The sequence below is a fragment of the Balaenoptera physalus genome, assembly GCF_965194825.1.
Source record: "Balaenoptera physalus genome assembly, chromosome: 2".
In the NCBI taxonomy this organism is placed as follows: domain Eukaryota; kingdom Metazoa; phylum Chordata; class Mammalia; order Artiodactyla; family Balaenopteridae; genus Balaenoptera; species Balaenoptera physalus.
In genome coordinates, this window is record NC_138883.1 from 107,585,440 (window position 1) to 107,604,163 (window position 18,724).

General features: G+C 44.4%; 1 protein-coding gene across 7 annotated transcripts in view; it reads left to right on the forward strand.

Annotated features, from left to right (window-relative positions):
* The window catches only part of TLN2 (talin 2), a 447,219-nt gene that overhangs the window by 226,005 nt on the left and 202,490 nt on the right, over positions 1–18,724 (forward strand). For all 7 annotated transcript variants that reach the window (XM_082444639.1, XM_082444638.1, XM_082444643.1 and 4 more), the window contains one exon: positions 18,239–18,410. In XM_082444639.1, the coding sequence (XP_082300765.1) occupies positions 18,275–18,410 (136 nt within the window). In that variant the 5' untranslated portion in view covers positions 18,239–18,274. The remainder of the gene's footprint in view (positions 1–18,238; positions 18,411–18,724) is intronic.

Consider the following 18,724-nt stretch of genomic DNA (forward strand, 5'->3'; position numbering starts at 1 on the left):
AGAGAGTCACCACTGGGGTGGGGGGAGAGAATGAAGAGACTTTTTTCTCAGTAAATTTTATACATGTCTTTCAAAGGTAAACAGAATAGGGGAAAACGCAAAAGGATTTTTCATTAAAAAAATTTTTTTTTCTGGGGCATTGCAATATTTAGCCAGCCCTCTCTCACCCAGGATAGTAACAGTCAGGAGAAGCATGGATGAGAATTGAATGCTCCCAAAAAGCCAAATACGTAGATAAGTTTGGCTGACAGCTTCCCATGTGTCCCCCAGCTTCCTTCCCATCCAGCTTCCCATCCCTCTCTGGACCTGGTATCTCTTGCTTCCCTAATGCATCCTTTCTCCCAGCCCTGGCTTCAGCCCTTCCTGGGTGGCCCTTCCCATGCGCCTGGTCTGACAGCCACAATAAAGGATGGAAACCCTCAGAGCACCCCAGAGCCCAACCCCAATTGTAGGTGCTCATCCGCCTTTCTTGGGGAGGGTAGAGGCCTGGGAAGGAGCTTGGAAGCAAAGCCATGCCTCCTTGCTTGGAAGGTCCTTGAGCATGCTTTCTGAATTTCAGAAACCCTGAAGGCAGGCAGTTGAGCAAAGGGAAAGCCATGCTCTTTTACTTGGCTCGAGTTTCTGCAGCCCAGTGTGGAGAAGGTGGTTATACTTTCTGATCAGGGATACGTCTTCTGTGACCGGAAACTGGAAAGTCGATTATTACAAATATATGTAGTTTGGGGAATACATAAAATCTTTTTGAAACATGGGGCCATGGAATTTTAAAATCAGAACCAACCCTGAGAAAGTTGAGATCACTGAAATAAAAGAGCAGATTGAGCAATGTCTGGGGGCCCTTAAGACCATCTTTGGTGGGGGACCCAGAGTTAAAGGCTGCAGTCCCCTGAGGACTTGATGAAAAACAGTGAGACTCAACATGTGAATTTTTAAGAGGGCTTGCTCAGTGAATTCACAGTTATGTCAGGATGCCTTCTGTAGCACAAATAATCATCTATCGTTTTTTTCAAGTGTGAGAGTTTGATAGTAGGTATTTTTTAATAGCTATATTTATATATATGATATGTTGGTAATGATGATAAAACCTGTCAATTCCAGTTTCATTGGGAGCCTTGGTGATGTGAGAGCCCACAGGGATAACAGTGGGTGCTGCCATGAGGCCACCAGTAAGACACAGTGGCCACAAAGTCCCCATGAGTACTGAAGAGAAGTTACTTGTTCTCTCCCCTCCTCACAGATTTTGAGACCACTCCAGCAGCTGTTTTTTGGCCTTCAATTGTTACAGACAGATCATTCACAGAGGGCACAGTGTCATGCTGAGGACTTGTGCCCCTGTGTGGGGAGGTGTTTAGGGTGGCCAGTTCTTGCTTGCCTGTGCCGTAGGCCATTCCCATTCTGACTGAATCACACCCAGTTAAGTCTTGCCTGCGAAGGACCCAAACTAATCTTAAAGCCCTTCAGGAACTTCGAGGACTCCCAGCCACCTGAACTCTTAGAGCCCTGACTTCATCCTACAATCACTTAGACACTGGAAGGACTTTGCTGTTCAGAGTGACATCAGCTCTTACTCCAAACTCATCACCCTGTACTGCTTGTAGGGGTCCTGTCTGTCCGAGGAGCAGCATCTGGTCGAGCAATGGCACTCAATGAGTATATGTGGCTGAATGAGTGAATAAATGCATGAATGCATTCTTTAAGAAGCGAGCATTTTGTATACCATTCCAGTTGAAGTAGTTGGCTTCCTGCCACAGTGAGAAGCAGAGTCGGGACTGAAACTCAGTTGTCTCTCTTTTTTAATTAGTTCTATGTAAGATTTAAGAACTAGAGTAGCCACAGCACTGCCCTGCCTGGTCTAAAAATTTCTATATTTAAAAACTACCTGAGTCATAGGGCTTCCCTGGTGGCACAGTGGTTAAGAATCTGGCTGCCAATGCAGGGGATGTGGGTTCGAGCCCTGGTTCAGGAAGATCCCACATGCCACGGAGCAACTAAGTCCGTGTACCGCAACTACTGAGCCCACGTGCCGCAACTACTGAAGCCCGCGCACCTAGAGTCCATGCTCCACAACAAGAAAAGCCACTGCAGTGAGAAAACCGCACGCCACAATGAAGAGTAGCCCCCACTCGCCACAACTAGAGAAAGCCCGCGTGCAGCAACAAAGACCCAACACAGCCAAATAAATAAAAATAATTTTAAAAAAATAGTCATTTGAAAAACAAAACAAACCTACCTGAGTCATAAAATTATCCCACTGGCCACCTTTTAGGTAAGGGGGTGAGGTGGGGAGAGAACCCCTCAAGCAAGGTATGTTAAGTTGGTTCTCATTGAAGAGCCATTACCCTTCCTACCCTGTCCACTGGCCAAACGACCATCAATTATCTGTCTTTGTATCTCTTTTGCGGAGAGGAATACCTTTTTAGAATGCTGTATTTTAAATTTTTATCCAAACAGCATATTAGGTGTTAATAATAATAGTAGCAGCAAATATTGTGGTTAGACTTTTCCAGCGACAAGACCTTTGCTATGTGTTATTTTAAGTGAGTTTTGCATGAACTGAGACTTGGTATGCATTGTAACTCTGGAATTGTAAGGTCATACAGACCCTAAGTGGTGGTACTGCCATTGAGACCCATGTGTTCTAACTCCAAGTCCAAATTTGTTTTCTCCATAACATGATTTGTCTCAATATTAGTCAAGACAGTGGAAGAGATATGCTTGAAACTGGCTGAAAGATGGTCTTTTTAAATCTGAAGGAAATGGCCTAATTTTTTTAACAGTTATAATTTCTTTCTAATGCTTGTTCCTCTGTGATAAAAAGGAAGTCAAATGGAGGAATTGCATCCAACTGTATATCAAATAGTTCTGAAAGTCTGCCCAGTGGGGAGGATAATGAGGAATGGTGGGCCATCCAGGAGCCCATCATTATGTGTGAAAAGTAGGCTCAGAAATAGTTACTCAGTGTTCAGTCTTTATGGAATACCTACTCATCTCCCAGGCTCTGTGCTAGGCCCTGGAGTCATGGTGGTCACTAGTCCTGGGTGGTGAGTACTGTCTGAGAGAGGAGTAGGGGGTGTGACAAACTGAATCTTGAACAAAGAGCAGAACTTCCCCTGGGGTTGAAAGGTAGCTTCTCCTAACACCATCTGGAAGGCTACCATTCTCCCTTATCTACTCAAATCCTGTCCTTTGTTTAAGGCTGAGCTTATATCTCACCCTCAGCCTAATGTTATTCCCAACTGACTCTACCCAAAGTTCTGTCTTCATCTTGTGGATACTTCTGGTCCTCTTGTCATTGCATCTACTTTTTTCTAGAACTTCTTTGTTAGCTCATAGGGGAGTCCTCTCTCTGGGTGTGGGTCATCTGTGTGTTGTGAGCATTTCAGCCCATGTATGCAGGTCCAGCCCTGTTCCATCTCATTTTTTTCTCGCGAAGCTCTCAGCACAGTATCTTGTACCTTATAAGTGACTGACCAATTATCAGCCTGCTCCGTTACTTTCACCATAGCCCTGGACCTGATTCATCCTGTGTCTATGAGTTACTTGTGCCTCGATAGTTATTTCTACAACTTAAGGTAGTTGTGTTGAAAGTAGGGGGAGATTCCAGAGAAGGTTGTGAAAATAACTCAATTGAGGGATGGACTATTTAATGGAATTGCCTGGGGAGCTTCCTATCATACAATGGAGGGGATGTTCTTACAAGGAAGAGAGCCATTCAGTTTCATCAAGATTAGAGTAATTGAAAGTGGTCTTGTGTTGTAGTTGAATTTATTTAAATTCCTGAAAAAATAGTGTATACTATAAAGTCAAAAAAAAAATCAAACTCAAAAAATACAATTTTACCACTCCAATAAAACACTTATTACGTAGTCTCTTCCATATTTTCCTGTAAGAATCCAAAATTCTACATATCTTCAATCACACTATCCTACAATGAGAAGCATTTTCCACATTGCAATCTAGTTTGTTGGATGGTATTCTAGCAAGACCAGGGACCCTGAAGGTAGATATACCCAGGTTAGAGTCCCCCCTGTCATTTACTATTTTTGTGATCTTAGGCAGAATAAACCCATATATTATACATATGCCTTTGCATACACCAGTAGCTACATCTGTGCCTACGTTTACATGTTCATAAACAAAATATGTATTACTACATATATTGACTATGCTGTTAGTCAATTTGTGTCAAAGTTGTACTAATTTCTTGTATTTAGGAAAATGGGACTAATTGAAATATGAATTGAACCATAATTAGCCTGGCTAAGTGTATTAGTTTGCTAAGGCTGCCATAACAAAGAACCCCCTATTAGGTGGCTTAATCAGCAGAAATTGACCGTCTCACACTTCTGGAGGCTAGAAGTCCAAGATCAAGGTGTCCTTCGGAGGGCTGGAAGGGGAGTATCTCTTCCAGGCCCCTCTCCCCCCCTTGGCTTGTAGATGCCTGCCTTCTTATGTCTTTTCACATCAGCTTCCCTCTATCCATGTCTCTGTGTCCAAATTTCCCCTTTTTATAAGGATACCAATCATTTTGGATTAGGGTCTGCCCTAATGACCTCCTTTTACCTTGATTATCTCTATAAATGCCCCATCTCCAAATAAGGGCACATTCTGAGATTCTTGGGGTTAGGACGTCAACATATGAATTTCAGGAGCCGGGGGCGGGGTGGGGGGACACAATTCAACCTATAACATTCTATTAGGTGTTTTTGTTGGAGGACAAGATGAGTATCAATTTTATAAGCCAATACTGATAGATGACAAAATTTTGTAGCATAATTCCTGTAGATGAGGCACTCACACTTTCAAAGTCAGGAAATTCTTCAGTCCTGCCATTTCTTTGGAGATCCTTATCCTTTGTTTCCCTCTGTCTTGACCTGTCTCTGCATTTTCTTGTTATTTTTCCAGCTTTAGCTTAAGTTTTGTATTTGTTCTCAAAATCGTTTTTCAAGTAGTTTAGGTTATCGAGACTGATAATAAATATGACACTATCTTAAAATAATAATTTAAAATACTATGCTATATTCACCCACCCTGTCAAGAGTTCATCATTTCATGTCATAGCCCCGGGGACATGTTTATTTCTTCCCAGTGCTCTTGATGAAGTAATATTTTTGTACACAGACTTAAATTTGATTTGGTTTTGTCGTTTAGAAATGTACATCTTATCCATCACTCACTGATGAAATTGGCAGGACTTTTGACTTGGCTTTATTTTATTAAGTATAGGAAAATGGTACGCCATCTGAGCACTTCAGTTCAGTTGCTATCTCTCTTGTAATTCTGGTTCGATCTACTGGGCAGTTCTTGAAACTTGGGCTTACAGAAAGCAGAGCATTGATATTTATCGGGCACATCCATGCTATTTTCTTTAGTAAAGTCTAGTCTAATCCTTTTTTCTGTCTGTCATTTCCACTGTTTGCAACATATTTTAAAATTTATGTTAAGCATCTATCTTTCCTCTGCCTCTTTTCTGTAAATCTGTTTTATTGCCCATGCCAGATGTTTTTCCCCCATTCATGCCTTTTGTCAACTTATTTGATAGGGTCCTTTGCAGCCTGAGTCCTTGCTAGCAGACTCATTCTGTGGAGTCGATTGAACTATAAAATCTAATAGATTGATTACTGGTTTTTCCAGTTGTTAATGCATATTCATTTAGCTAACCTATAAATCAAACTGCTGATATCTGTACATTCAGATTTTTTCTTCTTGCCTTAACATCTTCTGGGTTGCTCTTTAAAAATACTGATGGTTCCTTAAAAAAAAAAAATCTAGCTTAAGAAAATATGAAATAAAGAACAAGAGTTTTTAAATAGAAAAATCCTTTCATGGCCTTATTTATAATAGTCAAAACAAGTAGCTGATGTACACAAAAAGGAGGATAGAGCAAAGTAAATTATGATGCCTTGCATTGCTGTGTTATGCGTCTATTTAAAACAATGTTTCTAAAAAGTTTGCAGTATTGTGGGAAATGATTATTGTGTTATTAGAATGGAGGAAAGCATCAGGATGCAGAATTCTATACCATGTGTCATCTCAACCTACTTAAAATTATACATAAACAACACAAAGGAGATGTGCCAGAATGTTAGCAGTGCTTAATCTTGGGTGAGGTGAGGCCAGACAAAAAGTCTGGATTCTGGTAGATCTGGGTTTAAACCTCCCCTTACACCTGTGTGTGCCTGTTGCTTAGGAGACACAGCCTCTTAAGCCTGATTATCCAGAGCAAACAGGACTCTCTCATTGACTCATTAAGTCAAGTGCTTAGTTCAGTGTATGACGTGTAATAATGCAACCGGTGAAATTTTGTTAGTAAAAAACAATACACATCTCACCCATTTTACCACTCTCCTAACCCAAGCACTACGTTTATTTTTCCATGTTTCTTTCTGTTTTAAAAGCACACAGTCGGAGGCAGAGCCCCCAGTGCAGTGGCCTCTGTCAAGCCATGTAACCACTGTGTCCTGGTTGCCTTCACTGGGTGAAGCCTAAACTCCTTAGCATGGGGTTATGGTGAAGATTCAGTGACTACAAAAAGGGCTTAGAACCAGTGCCAGACACATAATCGCTTATATGTTCCCTGCTATTCTTTTTGATTTAAGAAATTTAAAAAATAAATGTAGGTAAGGAATTCGGGAGAATGGGAAAATTATAGCAAAGATTTATGTATCTTGTAGAAAGCTGGACTTGATGATGTCTTAAGTCTGAGATTTGGGACATCACAGGCTATGTTAAGTGTAACTGAAACATTGCAAGTTTTAGATATAAAATGAGGGTGATCTTGGAATGAGTAGCCATGGAAAATGAAGATCCTTTGGAAAATCTAATCTCATGAGTAATTGCTGGGATTGGCACTCTGATAATATGCTAATGGACTTTGAATCTCCAGAAATGTAAGATTTAGTCACATCCCTTGGTTTGTTTCCATTCTCCACGTAAGTGCCAGATTTTTAGGTCTGGGCTCTAACAGAAATGCACTTCTGATTTATGGTTAATGGATTAACATAGAGAAACAGCAAGAATATGTTTTTAATACTCTCTGTTTTCTTCAGAATCCGTCCTTGCCAAAACCATGCACTATTACCTTTTTGAGTGATGGATGGTGCTGGGGGTTTGTAGCCTGGAATTCACCCGTCTGAGGTCAGCAGTGAAAACCCTTTCAGTGAAAGCAAGTGGAGCCAGGGAGTGGGAGATTTCTTCAGTTTCTTAAGTGAAACCAGGCATGATGGTTTGCCTTGTCACCCCACAACTGAAGTCCACATTGGCAGCTAGCCTTCAGTCAGGTGTGTGCTGTTTTAGCATTAAATTAGGCACAAGCATGAGGAAGGTGACCTGAGGGGGAACGTGTGTGTAGTTCTTTTCACACATTCTCCCAGGTTCAGTCTGGAACACACTGAATATATTTTTCCCATATCATTGTAGAACAAAGCTCTCTTTTTTTCCCAAGTAAAAGCTAGTCTATCTGTACCCATCCCAGGGGTGTGTGCCTTTAGTGACAAAGCTTGTGTTTATCAGCATCAGCAGTAGCCTAAAGAATCTGCTTTCTTAGGATTTTACGGGCTTGTCACCAAGGGTCAGAAGAAATTATGGGATGCGTTTATTCCCAGTTAGCCAAATGAATGGTGAATAATTCACAGTTCTCCTGGTCTTGACCTTCACTTTTGTTTTTCTTCTGTTTTTCTTCTTAGACCTGACCTTTTATTTCTCTATTTTTTTTTTTTTTTTTTTTTTTGGTAAACAGCCTCAAATCATTTGAATGAGTTAGTGTATAAGAGAATTCAAAATCAGAGTTAAGAGCCTTCTTCCTTACTTGTCAGAGGAAGGAAGTAGCAGGACTGAAAGGTAACATGCAAGAGGACTAAGACATGTGGATGATTTATTCAGCTGTCTCGGCAAGCATAGGCAAACAGTGGGATTGCTGGAAAGCCAGCACTGCCTTCTTAGTAGTCTGATGGAAAACAGCAGTATATGCCACACACAGGCCAGGTATTCACCTATGCTCCCAGATCCTCTGTCTTTGTCTGTGAAATGGGGGTGCAAAACAAAACCTATTTTCCTTTGTAACCTGTTGAGCACATCAAGTAAAAAGACACCTGTGAAAGTGCCATGAAACCGTTCCGTGCCAAATGGACACGAGGCATAGCATCTCATGGTTGTTTCAATGGGGACTTCCCCCTGGGAAGGCTACAGATGAGTGTTCTGAGAGCCTAGGAGAGGAGAGGGTTTCTGCCAGCTGGGGTGGTTGGAAAGACTAGTTTCTAAAAGCAAAGCTTGATGCTGGTGAGTAACCAGGAAGAACGGAGAAGCATGGTGGTGCATTTCAGACAGGTGTATGCCACACAGGGGGGAAATAATTGAGTTATGCAGGGATTGAAAATATATTTGTTCTGTTAAAATGGAGAGTTCTTACATTGTGAGATGGGAAATGGGTGAATGGGGGGCCCAGACCCTTGAGCTAGGCAGTTTGAGCCGGATTACCCATATATTTCAAAATGCTGTATGTATTAAAAATTGGCTCTAAGCAAATTATAACGCTATAAACACATAGGTGTCTGCTCGCCTTCCTTTTAGCAGGTCTTTCTATGCTTCTCTGCTCATTGCCCTTTTTCAGCAGTGCCAGGTTCTGGATTGGTCTGCACTAAACTATCCCTCCGGCCTCAGAATTTCTTGGTAATTAGGAATCATCTTTAGTAAAGGACAGCTCTCAGCTCATTTGCTTGAAAGGTTCTAAAACTTAACTTTCTAAGACAGTGATGAATGCAAATGGCTGCTTTTACAGCAAAATTTAACTGGACACAAATCATTACGACCAACTATGTACTTAGCAATGGAGTTTCAGGTGCCAGTGCCAGGAGCCGGCTGGGGACGGGAGGGTAAGTTGGAGGTATCCTCGGAGGGCTCTAATCACACCACACCCATAACCAACTCTGTTCATTGTGGCAACATGGGAAGGTCTGGTTGTGGTTTGCTACCAGTGTGACCTTGAGAAGATCAGTTGATCTCAAGATTATAGTTTCTTCATCTGAACATGGAAAACAATCTCAAAGGTTTTTTCCCATCATTCTGTATTCCCCGTTGTATGCACGCTTTGGTTCTCTTGGTGACTTGCACCTCCATACATGCATTAAACAAATACTTAGTCCTTCTCTCTGGCAGGTACTTGATGGTGAGCGATACACATGGTCCCTGCTCTCAGGGAGCTTCCAGTTATTCCCAACTGATGTGGATTTGGTTCTTTTTTGTTTCTCATTTGCCAAAATAGGGAACTTCATCTTGTGAGCCATGAGGTTTAGTCTCTGTGGTCAGTGTAAACGGTTGCGGATGAGTAGAAATAGTGGGGTCTGCTGGATGTTTGCCCTCTGTTCATCCTTGAGTCATGATGTGAGTGTGAATAATTCCTAATGACTAATTTAGAAAAAAAAAATTGGTGTACGTCTTTCCATGATGTGCATATTAATTCCACAAACATTTATTAAGCATCTACTTGTGGTGGGCACTGTGCTATGGCCCGGAGATTCAAGCGTGGCCGAAATGATATAGTCCTTGTTCACAGAGGACAGTGGGGGAAATGGACCTCACATGGCAGATGTATTCCTGACACTGTGTTGTGTATATATCTTTTTTTATTTTTATTTATTTTTTATTTTTTTATTTTTTAAAGATTTATTGATTGATTGATTGATTGATTGCTATGTTGGGTCTTCGTTTCTGTGCTAGGGCTTTCTCCAGTTGCGGCAAGCGGGGGCCACTCCTCATCGCGATGCGCGGGCCTCTCACTATCGCGGCCTCTCTTGTTGCGGAGCACAGGCTCCAGATGCGCAGGCTCAGCAGTTGTGGCTCACGGGCCCAGCCGCTCCGCAGCATGTGGGATCTTCCCAGACCAGGGCGTGAACCCATGTCCCCTGCACTAGCAGGCAGACTCCCAACCACTGCGCCACCAGGGAAGCCCCGTGTGTTGTGTATATATCTTAATGCCGGTATAATGGGGACAGGCAAGCATACAAAGTGATAGCCCTGTGGGTTGGGGGCGGGGCATTTATGAGGTTTGCAAAGCAGCCCTGGGTGCCAACCACTGGGCTAGAATTTTTGTTGACTTGCCTGGCCTGCTAAGTTCACACCTGTGGGTGGTTAATCATTTTTCCTATGCTCCTTGACCACCTGACTTTTTAATGACAATTATTTCTAGTTGAAGTGTTCAGAGTCAAACAGTGATCCTGGCTTCCTGTGCCTGAAGGAGGACTAAAGAGTTGTTCTTAAGTGACTGTTCTCTCTTGTTTCCTGGTCTTTTTCTAAGTGGGCTGTTGGGCATATGGAAAAAAAATCACATCAGCTGTGTTTTCTTACTGTTTTCTCCAAGCCTCGTAGCCGGAGCTCTCACAAGTTGTTGATGTGGGAGACCAGGGGAGCCTCTCCAATCAGACTCTCACCTCTAGACTCTCACTAGCAGGAAGAGATGGGAGGGCCCAGTGGTGGGGAGATAAGGTGATTAAGGCTGGAGATGAGCCCCAAATGGGACCCTTGGCCTCCTCTCCTCCCGGCCCCTCCTTGAATTAAAGACACCTGGTTCTCAATTAATGGTTGACCTGACTTACCTTCCTAGAAGATGACAGACACCTGTGGAGGCCTGTACTGAGGCTGGGCTCAGTACATGGAGTCTGAATGTTCAAGGCGAGCCCTAAGGTACTGGAGCACAGACAGCCCAGGAGAGCGAGATGGAGTGTGAGACCCTCCGGGGCTTAGCTTTCAAGGCACCTCTGGGTAGCTGTGGCCCAGTCACAATGGGTTCTTACTTGTCAGATGGGCTTTCCCCCCCTCCTGCCTTTCAGAGGAGCAGGTAAGGGGTGGAGAGAAAGGGAAGCTCTTTCCGGGGCATTTCTTTGAGAGCAGAATCGTTCACAGGAGATAGAAACACGGATGAATAATAGAGAGCTTCTATATAGGCCCACATTTTATGCTGACATTCAGTTATGTGATGCATGCTGTTACCAAACAGAGCTGTATTTTGCCTGCTGAGAGAGGAACAGACCTACAGAAGGGGTCAGGCACAGCCATTGTAATTGGGTTCAGCAGTCTTCCAATGGGTCAGAATGGAGTCAGCGGCTGGAGGGAGAGGATGGGATTGGTGGGTAGCTCTTACTCTCCTGCAGATCCAGAGCTCCACTGAGGCTTGGTGGCCTGTCCCTGTGGTCCTGCCAGCTGAGTGCCACTCTTCTGCACTCTGTACAGCAGAGTGGCAAATGTATTCCCAACACTGTGTTGTACACTGTGTTCTGTACAGCAGAGTATGCAGAACCAATGGCACCTCACATGGGTTCCTCCTGGGCAGAGGACATTGACAAGCCCTAGGGCAGGGGCATATTGTGATGCCAGCCCTGCCCCAGAGGGGGAGGTGTTTTTTCCTTTGGCCTCCTGGATTGAGGGAATTCAACTAACATGCAAGAGCAACAGCTAGGAGTACTAGGAGTTACCTGATCCACAAAAACGTTCCACTTCAGGGCTCATCCTTAGATAGTTCTGCATCTAGAAAAATCATGTTGTATGATTTGAATAAGGATGGACACAGGAACTGTGTAGTGAAAAGGGTTACTAGAAGGTGAGCTCCAGCTAGGCAGGAATCTTGTCTGTCTTTGCTTCCCTAATGCCCGTAATAGCATCTAGTATATGATAGATGCAGAATAAACAATAAAATGAATTTTGCAGCTCAGGTGGCAGCTGAACACAGTATGCTGCTTTCAGTGTTTCTCCAACTGCCATGACTAATAAATAATAACAACAAACCCTGTCCCGGTACTTTCTATGTGCCTTTGACATGTATGAACTTCTTTAGTTCTCTAGCAATCTTAGAGGTAGATTTATTATTGTCTCCTTTTTTAGAGAGGAGTAGACTGAGGCAGATGGCACTTAAGTGACCAGCCTAGGGTGGCAGCTGGTAAGGCAGGGGTGGGCTTGGAACACTTCATGGCCCTCACCAGGGCAGAGAGCCCAGGGCTGGTTGCTCATCTTGACCACCATTGCTTTTGGAGAGGAGGAGGTCTTGGCTGAGTCGGGCTTGTTTGTCCCAGGGTGCACTGGGGCGAGCCTGCAGCCTGCATCGCTGCCATCATACTGGGCTGTTTACAGCTCCCTGGGACTAAAAAGTGTTTACTTTGAAAGAAGAGAATGTCTGGGTTTCATCACTGGTGAAACTATTGGCTCATCTTCCACAATGGATGGCACAGAAGGGTTTCTTCTGTCTGTCTGTCTCGGTCCAGGTGACCTTCACACATATGATCAGGGCCAAAATGGTCAGAGGGAGAAGAGATTATGCAAAGGAAAGTAATGGATGGTTTATGCCTTTATACCCTGTCTTTTTTTTTTTTTTTTGGCCATGCCACGCAGCTTGCAGGATCTTAGTTCCCTGACCAGGGATCGAACCCAGGCCAACAGGATTGAAAGTGCGGAGTCCTAACCACCGGACTGCCAGGGAATCCCTGTACCCTGTCTTTTAGCAAAAAATGAACAGGGACTTAAAGTTCAACTAGATAGACATTTAACTTGGGCTAGAAGAAGAACAAGGATAGGATCATAAGATAGAGGCGAATTAGACACTAACAGTACTGCAAGAAACAGCATACACGTTCGGCTCTCAGCCTTCGTGCAGCCAAACCAGAAGAGGAAGCCTGGTCAGCTCTCCTAGGCTCCCAGCCTGGAGGGACAGGAATTAGCAGGAGGGGCGAGGTTACAGGAAAGTGGACATGAGGGTCAGTTGTAGTCAGGGTCAGTGCTGCGCTGACCTGAAAACATCACAGCGGAGAGAGGGGAAAAGTCAAGTTTTATCACGGCATGTTGTCAGAGCTGCATGATTTTCTTAGGGCTTGAATGGATCTATAGTGAGACTTCTCATGGGCGTTGAATACATACTCAGCTTTCGCTGGCATCTCTAGGTTGCTTTATGCTTTAATCCTACCTCCTTTTTGCCACAAGTCAGGACACTTTATTCCAACAAATGTCTGTTCTGCACGTCTCTTATTGTGTCGAGAGTAGGGCTAGAAACAGCTCATTGCCGTGCTCCCCGTGGGATGGTGATTAAATCGCCATCCACTTTGGTTTCAGACCTCACTGAGGTTTTTCTGTGGGGGGGGGTCCTCTTGCGTGATAGTAGGAAAAGTACCTTGGCTTTATACATAATTTTGTCATTTATAAAGCATTTTTATGTACATAATTTGCATTTTCTTAAACATTCCCATGCAGGAAATTGTCGGTCTTGTTTCATGCTTTCATACTTGGGAACACTGAGTCATAATAAAACAGAGAGCCAAGAGTAAGTAGAAGAAATTGGAGCCTTTTAGTTTTTGACAACCATGCAGAGCTCATTCAGAGTGACTGATTTGGATTTTTTGTCTTTTTGCGTAATGTGTTCCCGTGTAGTGAAACTGATGCTTTTCGCAGTGGCTGTTTTGAGATGGTAGACCACGAGATGAATCTCTGGTGTCCCTTATTCCGTTGAACGTCTGCCCTGAGCTAAGGATAGTGGCCTTCACTGTGAGATGTCAGGATAAGGAGAACAGGGGAGGAGCTGCCCAAGCAGCATGTGCCTGCTGGGAGGCTCCTTTCACGGGAGTTGGTGGCTTCCTGCTCTCTGAAAAGCAGAGAGAGAAGGTCCAAGGCATCGACAGGCTGGGACTGAACCTGGACCACACACTCCTGGTCCAGCGCCGTTTGCTTGAACCAAGACTCTCCTCCCCTCTCCTCTCACACACACACCGGCAGCAGCGTTGTGTGGCAAGGCACCTGCCTCCAGCAAGGACACTTAGCTGTCCTGGGACTGCCCCCGGGGCCGTAATAAGGGGAAACCAGGTCTGTATAGATGCTGGCTAGAAAGGGAGGTTGCAGCATCCATGTGGTGAATTGTTTCTGGATAAAAAGCCTTCTAAGCATAAATCAGAGCTACCGCCTGTTCCTCCACCCCTTCCAGCAGGCCTCCGTACTTGTCGGGACAGCCCCCCTCCTCACTTGTCTCGTAGACCTGCTGCTCTGGCCGTACCCCTGCTCTTTTCTCGGCTGCCAGAGACCTCCAAGCAGCCAGATTCAGCTGTCCTGTCTCAGCGCCCCTCTTCCTGAACTGTGATTAGCATCTGACACACGTGATCTCTCCCTCCTGCTTGAGGCACTTTTCCCTCTGGTCCCACCCTCTCTCCCCTACCACTAGGCCTCCTTGCGGGTTCCTTCTTGTTTTTGATTCTAGATTCTAGCATCTAGATTCTAGAATCTAGATGCTAGAATCTAGAATCTAGACGGTGACAACCCCACAGTTGTCACCCTCTTGATTCTAGAACATTGTTCCAGGACCCAGACCTCAGGTCTCTTCCCTCTCGTGCTCACTCCCTAGATGAGCTTTCTAGCCCCAAAGATTTGAACATGACGACACTCCCGCACCCCGCATCGTATCTCCAGTTTTGTGTTGGACCCTGCTCCACCTCTCACTGGATATGTCCCCGAGAAATTCATTAGCGACTTTTCACCCCAGACCTGTGCCTCCAGCAGCTTCCTCCCCCTCAGTCAATGGCTTCTTCGTTTTTCCAGTTGTTTTGGATAGAAATGTTCCTTCCCTGTCATACCTTTTCTGCATCTCTTCTTGCCTTCTGCTTCCCCACGTCCTGGGCTTCTTTCCCGTGTTGCTCATTGATTCTGCACCCTCTGTCCTGCAGCCCCCCGTTCCTCAATTTGCCCATTTCTCCTCGCTACCCTCTGTGTCTTCTACTTCCGTCTGAGCTCCCGTGTGGTCTGTCCTGCTGCTCAGTTCTGCTCTCGGCCCCGTGTCGTGGCTCTGCCTTTCCCGACGATTGAGTCTTTCTCTGCTTGGCTACAGGGACCGTTCATTTGCTCTTCAGAAAGTCCAGTTATTAGCCTGGGAAGGGACGCTTTCATGCAGGGATACTTATACTGGACTACTTCCTATTCTGAGGGAATGGAAGATATTAACCATCTCACCCTCTCTGGTGTGTTGTGTAAACAGCACCCATGATGTCATCAAGTTTCCCACTGACTGTTATCACCAGCTATGCTCATGGATCCCACAGTTTCAGGAAACCCCACAGTTGTCACCAGTTGCAGGGGAAAAACTAAACCCATGGAGCGATTTACACTCCAGCAAATTTGTCAGTTATCCCTACGGTTTATATTTTTATTTTTATTGAAGTATAGTTGATTTACAATATTTTAGTTTCAGCTGTACAGCATAGTGATTCAGTATTTTTGCAGATGATACTCCATTGTAGGTTATGGCTGTAGGTTATAGGTTATAAGATAATGGCTGTAATTCCCCGTGCTATACAGTATATCCTTGTTGGTTGTTTATTTTGTACATAATAGTTTGTATCTGTTAGTCTCATACCCCTAATTTGTCCCTCCCCCTTTGGTAATCACAAGTTTGTTTTCTTTATATGTGAGTCTGATTCTGTTTTGCATATACATTCATTTGTATTATTTTTTAGATTCCACGTATAAGTGATACCATACAGTTTGATTTCTTCAAATTGGAGAGTTGGTTGGTTAAATATGCCTATTAAAAAGAGTTGGGTAGAGCATTTTACAGGCATAACTTGTTTCATTGCACTTTGCTTTACTGTGCTTTGCAGTGACTGTGTTTTTTGTTTTTTAACAAATTGAAGGTTTGTGGCAACCCTGACTCAGACGAGTCTATCAGCATCACCATCTTTCCAACAGCATTTGCTCACTTCATGTCTCTCTGACCCGTTTTGGTAGTCCTCGCAATATTGGAAACTTTTTCATTATTATATTTGTGATGTTACTATTGTAATTGTTTTGGGGAGCCCTGAACCGCACCCGTACACGAGACAGGGAACTTAACTGACAAATATGTGTTCTGACTTCTCCACTGACCAGCCGTTCCCACATCTCTCTCCCTCTCCTCGGGCCTCTCTATTCCCTGAGAAACAACAATATTGAAATTAGGCCAATTAATAACCCAACGGCGGCCTCTTAAGTGGTCAAGTAAGTGGAAGAGTCACACGTCTCTCACTTTAAGTCAAAGCTAGAAATGATTTAGTTAGTGAGGAAGGCATGTTGAAAGCCAAGACAGGCTGAAAGCTAGGCCTCTTGCCCCCAACAGTCAAGTTGTGAATGCAGAGGAGAAGTTCTTGAAGGAAATCAAAAGTGCTATAGAGAAATCCTTTGTGAAAGGAAGAGTCGATCAATATGGCCCAAGATGTTGCTGTCTTAAGTAATGGCCACAGCCACCCCCATTTTTAACCACTACTACCCTGGTCAGTCAGCATGGCCCTCCACCAGCAAAACTGTTACAACTTGCTGATCACTCAGAGGATGGTTAGCATTTTTTAGCAATAAAGTATATTCTGATAGTGTATATGTATTTGGGTTTTTTAGACATCATGGTATTGCACACTTAATAGACCATAGTATGGTGTAAACATGACTTTTATATGCACCGGGAAACCAAAAAATTCGTGTGACTCACTCCATTTTGATATGCACTTTATCGTGGTGGTCTGGAACCAAACCCACGACATCTCCGAGGGATGCCTACATATGTGGCTTTACAAGACCTCAAGATTGTAGATGGAAAATCATCAGATATTTTGAACAACTCAATCTAGTCACTGCCCAGGCTGTAGTGAATTAATTCTGTTTAGGGCAGATTGTCAGTGAATACTGCTATTGTTTGTTGAGAAGTGTATCTTGACATTTCTCAAATAAGAAATATTTTCATGTTTTCATGGGCCAAATTTATGTGGAACGTAAGCAGAGGTCAGAATGACTTTACAGTTGGACAGCATAAATGGTTGCTGCATGAGAGTGTGTGCACACCTTGCCCATGGATACCAGAGCATCTGTTGAAAACTGTCCTCTGTATCCAAGTGACTATAGTCGCTGGATGTTAGGAAGCCAGTGGTTAGTGAAGCTTGCTGAGAAGCAACGCCTTAGAGGCTCCCACCCCTGGTCAGCCTGCTGCCCTCTCTGCCTGTGGCCACCTGATTGCTTCTTAGCACTTGCATTCCCAGAGGGAGCTGTGGTCCAGGTTTACAACGTGTAGATTCTCTAATAAAAGACGAGAAAGGAGTGTGAGATTGAAACTCCTGGGGATTTGTTATCCATGCAGCTCTAGGATTCTAATAGCTACTCACTGTGAAGTGCCTTATTTTGGCTCCCAGGATGACAGTGAGCTGGGTAAGTCTGTGTTGGCTCCTCAGGTGCAGGGAAGATGCCTCCGTCTTGTGTCCAAGGCGTGCATTGATAGAGGCTGGCCTGGGTTGGGGGGTAAGTTTCTGGCCAAGGAATGGAGCAGGTAGTTGAAATCACCCAGAAGCCACCAACTCAGAAAGTGCATTAAATGACTGGACTTAAAGTTTAAAAAGAAGGCTTTTACGAAATAATTCAAACCTAGCCTAAGCACCTATCTATTTTTAAAGCCATTGAACTGGATAAGAAGCACAATATCCCAGGCGTTTGTCTGAATGAAAGAACAACTACATTGGCATTTTCTTCACTTTGAGACCCCTGAAGAGTCTGAAGCTGCCTGGCACACCGGGTGTTTAAGATAAGCCACTCTGGCCTCATTAGTGATGGCTGTGCCTTGGCCTGGCGTTGAGGTCCCCTCAGGATTCAGTTCGTCTGTGAATTATGAAGGGCAGATAGCAGCGTATGGCTCTTTGATTGCAGGGAAATGGAAGCAGAGTGGCCAGTTGGCTGTCTCCTGGCGATGGGGCTGGGCCTCCAAGCCAGGTCTTCTGGTACAAGATGTGGTGGAGTTTGGCTGTGAGAAGCACCCCAGAGGGCAGAGGTGCCTCTTCCCTGTGCCCAGGAGCTGCTGGGGACGGAGCCCCGCAACTGAGGGCGCTGACAGGCATCGTCAGGAGACAGCAGCGGGCGCCCAGGACGCTCTGCCTCTCACCTGGAGGGCACTCACCTGGGGAATTCTACTCTCCCTTGGGGAAACCCCAAGTAGGGAGCGCTCTTGAGGAAGGAGCCTTGGTGAACTCCCGTAGTTCCCTCCTTCCAAAGGGCTCTCCTTGCCACCCTGTGGCAATGGTAACTCCACGACTGCTGCTGTCCTATTCTCAAATTTTCAGAAGTTATTTTTTAATTTGTGTTTTTATCCAGAGCCTTCTCTTTAACTGCCATTTTATTTTCTTTCCATTTTTAAAGCTGATTCAGAGTCTAAGGTTTTTTCCTACTGGACAGTTATCACGAACATCACGGTTTGTTCGTTTGTGTTCCCCAGACATTCTAAGTGAGAGTCCTCAAGTCATCTGGAAAAATGGTGGCCCTGTCCTTAAAGATTTGTGTCCGCCACTGCAACGTGGTCAAGACCATGCAGTTTGAACCATCGACGGCAGTGTACGATGCATGTCGAGTCATTCGGGAACGGGTACCCGAGGCACAAACTGGCCAAGGTAGGCCATTGGTTATTTACTGGCTGCTTGAAATGTGTTTGTATGTTTTTCCCTTAGTAGCTAAGGAAACGGAGGCTCTGAGTGGTACACAGGTCTGTATGTTTCCAATGAAATGTCTTCTTATCCTGGACATTACTTGCCTCCTGTGTGAGACTTGTAATGACAATGATCACAGCTGCCAGCGAGCCATCATCATTGTCATGACCCTTCCATACATCAGCATTGTGCTCTGTTTACAAGTCACTTTTTGTTACAAAGCCCTATAGAGTACAGATGAAGCTGCTCTAACAGTTACCGCTTCTGTATATCCTGAG